At 35.3% G+C, this 13,464-nt stretch overlaps 1 protein-coding gene across 1 annotated transcript; it reads right to left on the bottom strand.

Moving 5' to 3' along the window:
- Nucleotides 1–385: 385 nt before the first annotated feature.
- LOC146140028 (solute carrier organic anion transporter family member 4A1-like) lies at nucleotides 386–9,822 on the bottom strand. Its single transcript, XM_083392593.1, has 7 exons — nucleotides 9,575–9,822; nucleotides 8,992–9,107; nucleotides 8,832–8,925; nucleotides 8,384–8,493; nucleotides 6,516–6,677; nucleotides 6,171–6,326; nucleotides 386–531 (listed from the first exon to the last, which is right to left on the bottom strand). Exons 1-7 carry the CDS (start codon nucleotides 9,820–9,822, stop codon nucleotides 386–388), a joined length of 1,032 nt encoding a protein of 343 aa, XP_083248719.1.
- Between the last annotated feature and the right edge of the window lie 3,642 nt (nucleotides 9,823–13,464).

Below are 13,464 nucleotides of genomic sequence, written 5' to 3'. Positions count from 1 at the left end.
CAATGCATACAATAGTGTGGTAACTACAGGAGGATGATTAAAGTGTTGAAAATTCGGGTTTTGGTGAACAAATATAAAACGGATACAGCTTTTTCAGAACAGGTCGTGCAAAAAACACTTGCCGAAAAAAGTGTTAAAAAAGTCTCGTGGGCCGCCAGCTTAAACCCCTGCCGTCATGCACCGGTAGATCAGCATCATACATCTACTAGTAATCGTCCTAGTATATGAAGAAGAAAGTTTTTAACCTAACTTGAAGCCATTCAAAGTAATCTAATAGGTTGATTAGTTTATTACCACTCGACAAAATTATAAATACGTATACAAGTAAAGCATGTATAATTGGTTTCATATTTCAATGCGACCGACAGTAGTTAATTTTCTTGGTTTATATTTCAGACCCCATGCACTGTTGGTAACACTTGTAGCAAGACCACAAAGTCTTGTAAGCACTTCCACCAAAGACAGATGATGCACATTGGGACTTGCATTCGTACAGGGCCAAGTGACATTGCGCCAGCTGCACCTCTTTGCCTTAAAATATATGTAAATCATTAGTTATGTACAAGTTTTGCAACTTATTGGATATTTAGTTGCTCGAAATTAAAAAAAATACGCTATTATAATATTGATTTACTCACAAAAATGAATTACGACTTTCTGATATTTAAGCGACCCAACGCTTATCAAATGCAAATACGTACAACGCCATAGCGATTCATTCATTTTTGGTAAAATAAGGTAAGTAGACATGATTGTTTATTTTAAAACTTATCAATTGAAAAATTATTATGTGTCATAATTGTTCCGTTTCATATAAAGTAAAACAGAATAAGAATATGCCACCTAATTAAATGAAAACAAATTCCGCTAGATTTTTAGTTTAGTAAATTTTTAAATTTAAATTCAATTTTCCTGTTATGAACTAAAAAAACTAGCTGTTGATTCTGTTCATTACCACACCTTTGTAGCACATGTGGTGTACGCATTCCCTGCAGGGTTTCTCTGAACCTTTAATGAATTGTACCATCTGATTTGACTGTAGACCTGCTCCGTCATTTAAGCAGCCGTTAAAGCATGACATCGCACGCTGTTCTGCAAATGTGTAAAAAATGTATCAAAGCAATACCACTGTATCATATTCACATTTCGAGTAGTATTTGGGGACTTGCTTCGAATATCTAGGATTTCAGTTGGTAGACCATATTTTTTTTTTCTGGAAATGTTACAAGAAAGAGAAGAGTCAATACCAATACAAATAAAATGTGTGTGTCAACGAAACAAATTATAATCAAATTATTAAGTACAATTAATAAGATATATTTAAATTAAAACAAGATATATTTTTAGACTTACTTTTGTTATTTTCCCCACATACTGCACAGCCAATCAGTGCCGTGATAACAATTACTGTAAAACGTCGTTGCATTGTGTTGATTATGTTGTTTAGCTATTATTTTGATGTTGTAAAAACAATTCTGCAGGAAAAACCATGCCATGACCAATTACTAATGCTGCACACATGGGCAGATCCAGGATGTTTGTTTGAAAGGGGGAATGAAATCATTATTGTTTGAGATGACGTCTTAAAGTTATTCCAAACATGACGCCCAAACAAAGTAATCTAAGAACGCCAACTAATTCGTTCCGTATGTTTTAGGTTGGGATTATCAGGCTGGAGGTGTGTTATTTTCAATACAAAAGCTATGTTATTAATCCGCGCAAAAACGCAAATTGGTTTAAATAGGTGAATTTTGAGAAATTACTATTCTGAAACCTTGATTTCGTCTCTTATATATATATTTAAATACGAAACTCTATTAGATTAGTTTGCAGTTCAGATTAAACAACAAATAATAAAAAAATAAATAAATAGCTAAAATTTAAATCTAACGCTTGTACTATATGTCAAAACCTAAATTTTTCAAAGGTATCTGAATTGCCTGCTTTCCCTTTTGATCTTATTGAATAAAACCTGCTGTTTTAATAAATCAAAGTTTGGCAGAAAATTTTGTTGTCCGACTTTCTGTCAGCGATACTGTTACTGAATTCTGCTGCTACATCTCTGAGTATATACAATAAAATATAACAACACTGTGATGATTCTCGCCGGAAGAAACTTCCTGTAGAATCAGTGCATCGGAATCTTGCAAATTTGTGTCATTCACACGGTCACGAAAAGTTGACCGGAAGCTTTTCCAGTTTATTCACACGGGTACTTTGTCCTAAAATAGAGTATTTTAAAATACATGCATGCTAATGTTCTACCAAGGCTCGAATCGCTACGAGTAATTTGCACAGTTGAGCACTAATAGGCTACTCTTAAGTAAACGACCTTAGCCGAAATTGCAGAGATTTAACTTATATAACGACTTGCAAAGATCCAACTTATATAACAACTATAGTCCGGATGTTGTAGATATTTACCACCAGTTAACGAAATTAAATGTACAGCAGCAACGCAATTCATAGATTATGACCTTTTGGGTAAGGACGCGACTTATCCTATATTAGGCTACGTCTAAATTGACTATTATTACATTACTGTCCATGGCTCCTATGTTCTGTAAATCTACACACATATTTTCAGATGATCGTAAGAAAATAGGTACCGAATTTGCCGCGTTCTAAACTTTGTCTTGTTTTTCAGCCTAATTGTTTTTGGTATATCCTTAAGGAGACACTTATAATTAATGTAAGGTTTAATGAAGCCAAAGTATCATCATGCACAGCGTGGCAATTGTTGTCCTTCACTACGCAGAATTATGAACAATTAAAATAAATATCAGAAGATAGTGTTAGCATTGTCCATAAAATTGCAAAAGTTATAGGACAATTATTTAGTTAAATAAACGGAAACTCTTTAGCTCTAATACAAAAGTACATGTTTTATTCAATGCTCGGATTCTGCTTTTCAATTTTTAAATGTCAAATTACGTAATGCGCCCCGAAATTTTTGCATGGTGCTCTGTTGGCATACATTTCCTTAAGCAGATTAGGCATTGTAATTTATAGCATCAACCAAAATCTTATAATAGTAAACGGTTAACCAATTAAAAAACGTAGACCAGTGTTCTTCAACCGGTGTGCACGGTAAACAATAGGCCCGCCTAACAATAACCCACAACCTAATAAAACAGGTAATTAAAATAAACAGCAGTTTGCGAGCAATCTATAGTTTACAAATTCGAGTGTAACAGTGCGAAGCGTGAAAAAGTTGGGTTGATTGAATAAAATAGTCAACAAGTGAAGATGACACATTGAGCACATAGAATAATTATTGCGCTTCTCAAAATAATAAAATATTTTGGGAAAACAAGTTTTGTGACTTTACAGCTGGTTTGTGCGCAGAAACCACAATCAAACGTGGAGCACAAAAACATTCTTTCAAGATAGATTTGGGTATTACCTAATTGCCGTAGCCTACTTCAAAGACGTGACAGATTCTAACAAACGAAAAAGTGGATTAACCCAAATTGCATGTTATAGGAAGTAAGATTCGCAGAAATAGTGTACATTATATTTTATTCGATATAATGTTTGTCATTTACCTAGAATAATTTAGCAAAAATTGTATTTACAAAAAGTCCGGGTATAGGCCTATATGTTTAGTCAAATTAATGTTCAATGTATATTTTCTACATGACACAACTTTTGATTTAAACACATATATATAATGGCCACAATACGTTGTATTTGGATATTTAGGTATTATTAGTTGTAATAATCACCTCTATATCAGTTACAATTTGTCACAAAATTAGATGTTAGATTGGTTTATTTATTTCACCACAGCGAGTGGCAACACGTCCCGTATACATTTTTTTTTCTTTAGGCAAACCAATTTTGAACCTAACATCTATCAATTATAAAACACAGTATAGTTGTATTCCACAAAAACTGTACTGAAACAAGATCGCAAAATATAGTTAGGAGAACTTGTTTAGCGGCAATGACATCCTAGTAAAACACTAAAGGATTTACTATGTTATGCTGTTGTTGGTACAGTGGGATGCTTCGGGTTTGATTTTGATTTTCGTCGCTGATAAACAAAAATTGCAAGGCCATAACACGTCAAAGAAAACACCTGTAAAAAATAAGTTTATTACTTTTCCTAAAGTCAACTTTCACTGAAGTCCCTATAATTGTTTAATATGTTATATAAAAGAAAAACAAGTGTAAAATGATAACTGTGAAAAAATTGTTCCTGACATTTTTCAATTACAAAATCATCTGGAGATGTACTCACAATTACCGGTATGGGTTAAATAAAAGGTAAAAATATATGCCATATGCATATACTACAGTCAGTACAGTGTCGCGTTATTCCTACAACAACTAACTAACTTTGCAACTAACGAATCAAATAAAACGTTACCTTATTTACAACAATAATGAGGTATAGATAGAGCGTCATTTTGTTATTAGCATATTTTCTGCAAGATGCGATTTCCCCGTTTTCGGAACTCCACACAAGGCACGCCAAATCCATGGTTTTGCCGAAAATCATCGGAAACGGAATTCCACCTAGCAAACGGAGTAGCAACACCTGAATAAAATAAAATGTATTCTTTAAATAATTTCAATATTCGTTTTACTCCCTTAAGTTGTGTTTATATAGACGGGTTTTGCTTTACTGCCTTTACGTTTTTATTGCGAAACAGTTGCTATCGTTAAAATTAGGGCTTATCGGTAGTTCAAAATAAACGTTGTATTTACATTCTGCCAACTTGTCAACACGTATACTAAAATAACCACAAAAAAATTATTTCACATGTACCTGAACACCTAGAGCGATTGACCGATAACTGAATGGAACGATTCGTAGCACCACCTTAAAACAATATTTGGGTGTATTAGAAAACTTTTATTAATAATTGGACTGGTTTATTGAGAGATAAAGGCCTGTGTGTTTTAGTCAGATGGGTTTGTGTGCTCTCGGGTTTTGTCTTAAAGCAGAGGTCGCCAACCTTTTTCTGGTCGCGGGCCAAGCCAAACTCAAGAAGTTCTCGGCGGGCCGTAATTAATTTCCACTAACAATTTTAATATAAAAAGTGTGCCTTTTAAGCATTTTAATGTAGTAACTCTTCATCAGGGACAAACCTAAATGTTCATGCTATTAAAATAGGGTCAAATTGTATAGCCTACTTAAATAGCTGGCGACGCGCAAAGCGCGAAAAAATGCGTATGTGTGGTTAAAATTAGTGAATCTGTTGATTTACAAGGAGATGTTGCACATTTAAATATGTTAATATTCCTTATTACTCTTGTTGATGTTTATCATAAAAGACGGACTAAAACCGCGAAAAAAATCACAAAAAAAGCCTTTATGCGCAGGCCTTTGGTCTGAGAGTGAGAAGCGTCTCACAAATCGCTAGTCTCAATCAAAAACTCAAACAGCCAAAACTTAAACAGGCCGGATGATTTAACTGGCCCATCCGGCCCACGGGGTTCTAGAATTAATTACAATGCTGCTTCAAAACTGTTTTAGGACTTGTTTCAGTTGTTGTTTTTATATAAAGGTATTCGTTGCTAATTTAGCATTATTAGTAAATGTGTCATTCTTATGAAGAGTGTTAACTGTTAACAACTAGTTAGCCCATATGGCAGCATGTCACATACGTTACCTGTACATTTGGAGTCCAGCATAAAAACGTAAAGAACATCATCAGAAAGAAAAACGTGAGAAACGGAACGAGGTTTTCGCATTGGATATCAGCACACTTTCCTAGCTTTGCTAGGGAGTCTTGGCCTCCGTTGATTGAGACGCAGGTGCAGTTGAAGTATTCCTTAACCAACGAAATCGCGAAAACAATATAAACATACCAGAAAATTTTGTTAGTGTTTATTAGAAATGCAAACTATTCATGTTTTACTTGTTAATTGTATAAATTAAGATGCTGTCTTAGTTAACATTTTAACTGATAAAGAACATAACGAGTAAACAATTCAGCTTGCCATCACGTATGTTTTAACAAGGCTTGCGATAACACCTACCAGAATCTTATATTTACTAACACACTGATACTCGCATTCAATTAGCTAAACTTAAGGGTCGCTTTCCTGGGTATTACAAAGAACACCAAAGCTTAATCTTCGACCAAATTCAGTCCAAAATAGATGCGTTTTACAGACCTCTGCTACTATACTTACTTTGTTAGTTGAAAACTGACATCCAGCAAAGCAGGGCGAAAAGTAAGTAATGTTATCAGAACCACACACGGGTTGATAGCTGTCGGTTGAGCAGCCACAGTTCATGTTGCAGGTGGCGACTAACGAAGTGGAGTTGGCCAGTCCATGGGTGTACGGTGCATTGCCACCAGCGAACACTACATAGAGGAAACGTTTATGTTATATTAACCCGGAAACAAAATAAAATAAACGTCTGAGTTGGTGAGAAAAGGGGAATACATTCGAATGGGATCAAGTATTTTTGTCATCTGTGAAATTGCATGATTGATTACGAATATAAAACAGCCTTTACTGTCGTAGCCAACGCCCTATATGAAACATGGTACCTTGCTCGTTGCAGTTAAAAAAGAACGATGCGCTGAGCAAAAAAGCTATCACAGTGCTAAGCAGTAACAACTTCATCATTCCAGGCACCTTAAGGTTAGCCTTCGTCACAACAACGCCTCCAAGTGACGTTCCTATCGAAGCTCCTCCAATGGCAACAATGCCTGTCAATCAAAAGTAGTTCATTACCAAGATTTCTTGTTCCGGCTTAATGAATGCAAGTAAAGATCATATTTTTTTACAAGATGCTTGACATTTGCGATAGAACCGATATACAAGATATTTGTTTATCCTTTATAAAAACAAAGCGTCGCATAGCTAATATTAATATTTTTAATGCTGTATTTAACGTTCAATAGAATATAGAGTAAGGCATTCCACAGTTACCAAAACAAACTTTGCCCATATTGTGATGTGAAAGGAACAATAATGTTGAGTGCTAACCGAAATATATTCCTGCTTGAGTTGCCGACAGCGAGTAAATATTTTCGATGTATTTAGGAGTGAAAACTGCAAATCCGGCTACAAGTCCAAAATCCAGCGATGTCGCAACAGCAATAAGAATATAAGGAGCGTTGCAGTATAGTGCCGAATACTTCTTTAAGCGTTCCGGAAATCTGAAAGTATTTATTTTTTAATAAAAAACGAATTGTCGAGCTGTTCCATTGAAAACGGGCACACTATCTCAAAAGATTTTAGAACGTGGTACAAAATGTTTCATTCTACATATTACAAACCTAGACTTTAAAACATTGGTTGTACAGCATGTCCATATACAAACAGCAATATAGTATAATAACATCCAATACCAGGAAGCGAGAATTCTAAGTTACATATGAAACTCCATTGCATAGCTTACCTTGTCTTGTTCGCATTTTTCTCGCGCTTCGTTGTCAGTACTTTAGCCTGCGAGTGGTAAACTTCTTTCCCTCGATTTTTTCGCACCTCTGTTGTACCGGGCAAAGATTTCGGCAAAAGCAGCAAAGGGGCTTTACAACGTATAATAGGTTAGTGAAAGTGTATCGCCAAGTGTTGTGAATAAGAGGTAAACAACGTGCGTTTAAAATATTACTAGTTTTGAGCTTCTTATTTCTACCATCTTTTGTTAAACAGGCGATTGCTCGATTGCCAGAATACCCCCGGCATATTTGCAATGCATTGAAAATGACATTTTCAAAACCCTGTTTGAACCTCGTTATTTCTAAATATTATACAGTTAAAATAAGCTCGGGTTGAATAATCTTACCACCGCCAAAAGGTGTACAAAGCGTACATTTGCTAATTTTTATCTTGTATAGTTTTACAGTTGCTTGTAACTATTGAGGCCCGATAACATCGAATCGGATAGCTACCCAAGGCAAGAAATAGAAGAGGAAAAGATTCGCTTTGTTTTTCTGGAGTCGGACTCGGGACTCGGGTAAGACCACGTAAGACTGTCCGAGTCCCGAATCCGACGTGCGCATGCGCTGTACCAAATTTCAAAACTGTAAGGCCCATCAGTAAATTATAAAGGTGAAGTAAATTTTGAGTGGGTGAATTATATGACACCCTTACGAATGGATTGCTGGATATCCACCTGCATTTAGTTACAAAATGGGTGTGATAATGGCTGTACAGTCGGGGCCAGATCAAGGACTCGACGAGATCGGATTCCAACTCGGAACTTGCGAATCGCACCCGAGCTATTTTAACCGACTCCTCAGCCTGCTTGTAACTCATTTACACAACTCCTTTCAAAGCGATTTTTTTCCGGGTTGGTGTTTATCTTTTCACCCAAAAAATATATGTAAAATAAAGCCAAAATAAAATTAAATTCGCTACGATTAATAGAAGCATATTGTAGTGCAGTAATTCATTGGTCAACAATTACCGGTCAATATAAGTAAGCAAGCCCCGCACCCTAGGTATCCAATCCACCAGGCCCCAATGTCGCTTTCACTTCCTTCGAAAGCTACCATCCCAGTATGAAATGCCAAATACCTAAAAATAGTGTTAAAAATATTTGTTAAAAGAGTAAACTTTAGTTATCATAATATAAGCTGAATAGCGCTGTAAAAAAATTAAGACCTGTAGTGTTAACAAGCTATACAGTATTACTCACGTCACGGTATATGACCACGCTCAGGTCATTATGTATTGATTCGGAATAAGCACGAACTATAACGAAAGTAACTAACTAGACCACTATGTGTTATGTATAGTCTTTGGCAGAGAACTAGGCAGGAAACACTATAAGGCCAAATAAGGAGCGTAGTGTGCCGCGAAAAAAATATATAGTTTTACTTACTACCAACTAAATATTTTAAATAATTTCTTACCTCTGGTCAATGTTTGTTGGAATTTTTAGCAGCAATCCGGCAATTAAGTATCCGGCAGACGGTCCTAGTGCATAGGCGAAAGAAAAATAAATACCTACAAGAGTAAAGAGGAATATGTAAATTGTTAATGGCAATGAAACCACGATGTTTGAAAGCTCACCGTGATAAATAGACGACACCTTTTGGCGTACATTCTCATCGAGGTAGGTCATTCCGAAACATTGCATTGGCGCGGTGCCAAGCCCCATTAGCGAGGTTCCCAAAAAGAACACGAACCTGAAAAACAACACAAAATTCCATACATTATTGGGTTAAAGGCTTTTTTACCCAATATACCACTAGATAGAATAAGTCAAAAGTTTTACCCTTTAAAATGAACATTTTGCTGAATTTGTTCAAATCAAAGCGATGATTTGAAATATATACCTGAACAACATTTTATCAAACTTTAATCCAAGAGCGAAATTAAAATGTACTTAAATCATTTATTTAAACTAAATATTATCCGCTTTCCCTGTATTCAAACCCATTTCTACATAACTTTATTATTTTATTTTAATGTGTTCTCACTCATGTTGCCTTTAATAACTAACTGAGAAAAAACGATATATCGGGTAAATTTTGCGAATACGAATAAAAATAGACAACTTATTGTTTCAAAGCTTAACCGCAATAAAGTAAATCCTAATTTTAGCTGCAAATTTTAACTTTAATCTGATCCACAAAATAATTGTGTTGCCCACCTGAAATGCTGCAAGGACACGTCGCCACGATTCGAGGTGTTCTCCGAAGAGCAGAGCTCGCTAGAGTTGAAGGTAGTAGTCGGTCCACGATAAGGTGGGGCCGCAAAGTGTGGAAGGGAAAATACAAGGCATCCTATACCCACCAACATGATTCCCCAACCAATCCATACGGGTTTGTGCGCTCTGGAGCCCATACACGTCACAAAGGTAACACCTATTAGCGAAGCGGCGTCGTAGCAACTCGCCATCGTTCCAGATTGGGCGCTCTGTAGACCGAACCTGTCAAGATTGGTCGCGAGGTTTAACTTCTAATGTGAACACACAGACTATACACCATGCCACTTAAGTATTTTGGGCAAAACTACTAAACTTGACTTAAGTTAAAGAAATGACTTGGGTTAAAATGAAGTGTTTCCCTAAGCATTTATTTTATAGAATTGGTTTCTAATATCTAATTTTTTGAACAAAACAATTGCCTGCCATATGTTGCGTTTGTGTTGTGTTTGAATTGAGTTATTATTTTACACATGACTTGACTGGGTCTTAAATGATTTCAGAATTACTCTAATGCTTCACGTTAAAACCATTTTTTTAGTAATATCCTGAATAGGAAGGCTGTTTTAAAATCAAAGAATTTGCTTTTTGCAAATATCTATAACTATAATCAGCCGTCAAACTTGGATTTAAAACTTACAAAGTCCCTAACAAGGCAGAAAAATGCGACGGTCGTAATGCTAGCATGCAAATAATAGCCACGATAAAGCGAATTCTACTAACCTTTTCTCTATTGTTGTTATGATTGTGTTTGTCATTCCATTAAGAACAAAACCCTGGAAGAATCCTGGCAAAACTAGCAAAGCCAACGCGCATTGTGGTGTTGCAAAACGTTGAAGCTGTCTAATCTTTAACCTAAATTAATTTTAAGCTTTCAGTGCTTTAAAACGCCTCAACGGTAGTCATGTCTGTTGACGCCAACATTATTACGTCTAACGCAAAACACTACTGAAGCATTTAACTAATTTAAAAAAAAGATATTTTGCATTAAAAAACACGTACTTGTTCATTTTTAGGTTAAATTAACAATCACGCCAATAAAATTGAATAAAAGCTTTTATAGAAAATTTAATCACCTTTGTTTTGAACCACTGCAACCATATAGCTTAATTCCACATGTGACGTCATTACTATCGAATGAATCATTTTTGACAAAGTCGTCCATTTTGACACACAATTTCCGAAAACCAAGTTCTGTATAGTAACCAGCAAATTTTAAAAGATCAGATTTCTCTTATATTTTTTGATAATGTATTAATTGTTTGACAATGCAATCGCTGTTCTCACTTTCAGAAACGAACTAACTTTCAGAAACGAACAACTCTTTCCATGCGATTAACGCGAAAACTTTTTCTATTTATTCTGAAGCATTTTTGGTTTTGGTTAATTTCTCATTCGACCATAAGCTGTTCTCACCAGTTTAAGGAAGTCAATATAGGAAGCGTTGCAGTGACTCGTCTATCCAGTAACATCCGCAACTAATAACCAAACATGGCGGTAGATTTTGAGCTTTATAGTAATCTCTATACCAGTTTGTGCATGTAATGACATGGGCATGTTAAATCCTGTAGATACAGAAAGACATATGGCAGTGAAACTTTAAAATCTGTTTTGCAATTGGCGAAAACAGTTCAGTACAAAGGCACTAAAACTGGGATTAAACTAAAAACATTTTAAAACTTCTTTTTTTAAACTGATTTTCGGGATATTTTTTCTGTATTTAATCAACCCTGCACATAAATCTCAAAAAGAACGTTTTGTTGAACAGTATGAAGCAAATCAGCTTGAAAGAAAATTACAACTAAGACCGCAAAGGCAACTTGACAGATGTGCCCAAAAGACTTGTGTTTCATAATTTAAATAACCCTGAGTTTTCTTACAACACCCCCTTACAGCCATCCTGTTCAAGCCTTTAGGTGTAATCCGACAAATTATATTAAAAAACTATTCTCACTACACCAAAGGTAAACAAACGTTGGCGTCAACACATAGTGCAAGAAAATGTATTTATTCATACCTCGTTAGTGGTACCCTGCATAACCGGAAACCTTATTATTTTACTTTTTCCCTGTGTTGGGCTGAATGAAATTCCCCAAAACGGTCAAAAATAACTAAACACAGAATTTGGTGTAAACCTCGAAAAAAATTACATTTACATACCAAAAGTCCAACAAAAAAAAAATTATTTATAATAAAATATTGTTGGTAGGCCATGTCCATGGTTGAAGTTTCTCACTGGGTTTCCAAAACGACCGAAGTGATAAAAAACTTAAAATAAGACTTTAGATAAACTAAGACAACTAAGCACACCTCTCTAAAAAGAAGCACGTGTATTCCAAATAACCACAACAGTTTTTCTAAGACATCCTATACTTCAACGAGCACTAATCTTGAAATAAGCACGAAATTGCCATCCTGTCTATACGGTTTAAAACCATTAATGCATATTTGACACGTTATCCATCTAGAAGTTGAGTTTGTTATAAAATTATTTAAAAACAAAAACTTTTTGGAGTATTTGCAAAACTACATTGAAACTACATTGTTATCTGAATTTCTTGTTTGATATTTTTTGTATATAAAGTTAAATTTTGTGCGTCTTTCATACACAAATAAGTAAATAAAATTAGTAAATTTACTTTCGCTGAGTGCGTCGAAAGATAAACAAACTTTTACAGTCACTATAACTTAGACAAAAATCCTGGATCCGCTTCTATTGACACTGGATTTACGAAGCAGGACTTGAGTAGCATTAAAAGTGTATTTTGGGCCGCGACAAAACCAATTCTGCGTAAAGTAACCATTGTATTGATTCGCCTGGTTATTCTGGAAGCATCAGTTAAATATACTACACATTTAACAATACAGCTGTATGTGCAGTAACTAATTAATTGTGGATAATGTTTATGAAAAGTATTTATATTTTACATTAATTGACTGTTAATCTTTGCGCTTTGTTTTTGTTTTACAGCAGCTCCAAAGTTTCTCAAACATCGGCAAACTACAATGCCTGAAACAGTGGTTCTCAACCTTTTGTGCTCCGTGGCCCCCTTTGAAAGGCTCTCAAACCTCGTGGCCCCCTTTGAAAGGCTCTCAACCCTCGTGGCCCCCCTGCTTAGAAAAATACCAAGTATTTTGTTTAACGTATTTTACTAGTTCACCTTAATAACAAATACAGCCACTAATCAACGAATAAATGCACTTACTAAAAATTGTACAAATAAGACATTTTAATTTTAATTAACTTAGTTGGTCATTACAAATATTGTTCATCGACGCCGACAAGGTATTTTTTATATTCGACTGTTTTGTACTGAGCCGACCGATGTCAATACATTCGTCGAGATGGTTTCTTGGCTACGTATGAAGCAGAACAGTAATTGTTTCGCCACAGCGAAAGGCGTTTAACCACACTTGTCACTGCCGAACGATCAATTAGGAACAAAAAAAAAAATAACAAAAAAAAAGCACAAAATTAAGTTAACTGGTAAATTTTGAAAATATTGACGCTTTGGTTTTCACAATATCTAGCTAGAGAGTTATGCCCGTGGCCCCCCTAGGACCGTTCCGTGGCTCCCCAGGGGGACCGAGGGCCACGGTTAAGAAACCCTGGCCTAAAACAAATTATTCATTTTTTTATTTTGCTTAGCACTCCAGATATCGGACAGCAATTCTGTTTTGGTAATGAGACCTGTTATAAAGGTGACACTGCAAATAATGGGAACACACAATAAAACGAAAAAATCAACAATAATTAAATAAGAAAAATCTATAAAACCATAGTGTTAAGACCAACGACATAATAAAGCCAAATACGCAGTAATATACAGTAAAGA

This window comes from Ascidiella aspersa, chromosome 6 (genome assembly GCF_963924565.1).
Source record: "Ascidiella aspersa chromosome 6, kaAscAspe10.2, whole genome shotgun sequence".
Taxonomy (NCBI): domain Eukaryota; kingdom Metazoa; phylum Chordata; class Ascidiacea; order Phlebobranchia; family Ascidiidae; genus Ascidiella; species Ascidiella aspersa.
This window is presented reverse-complemented; position numbering and strand designations above follow the sequence as displayed.

Excerpts from the sequence above, each read along its gene's own strand:
- LOC146140028 (XM_083392593.1), bottom strand. The coding sequence starts at position 9,822 with ATGGCGAGTTGCTACGACGCCGCTTCGCTAATAGGTGTTACCTTTGTG. Across the intron at positions 8,926-8,991 it reads GGTGTCGTCTATTTATCACG|GTATTTATTTTTCTTTCGCC; the intron begins GTGAGCTTTCAA and ends TTACTCTTGTAG. Across the intron at positions 532-6,170 it reads TTCGCCCTGCTTTGCTGGAT|GCAAAGAGGTGCAGCTGGCG; the intron begins GTCAGTTTTCAA and ends ATATATTTTAAG.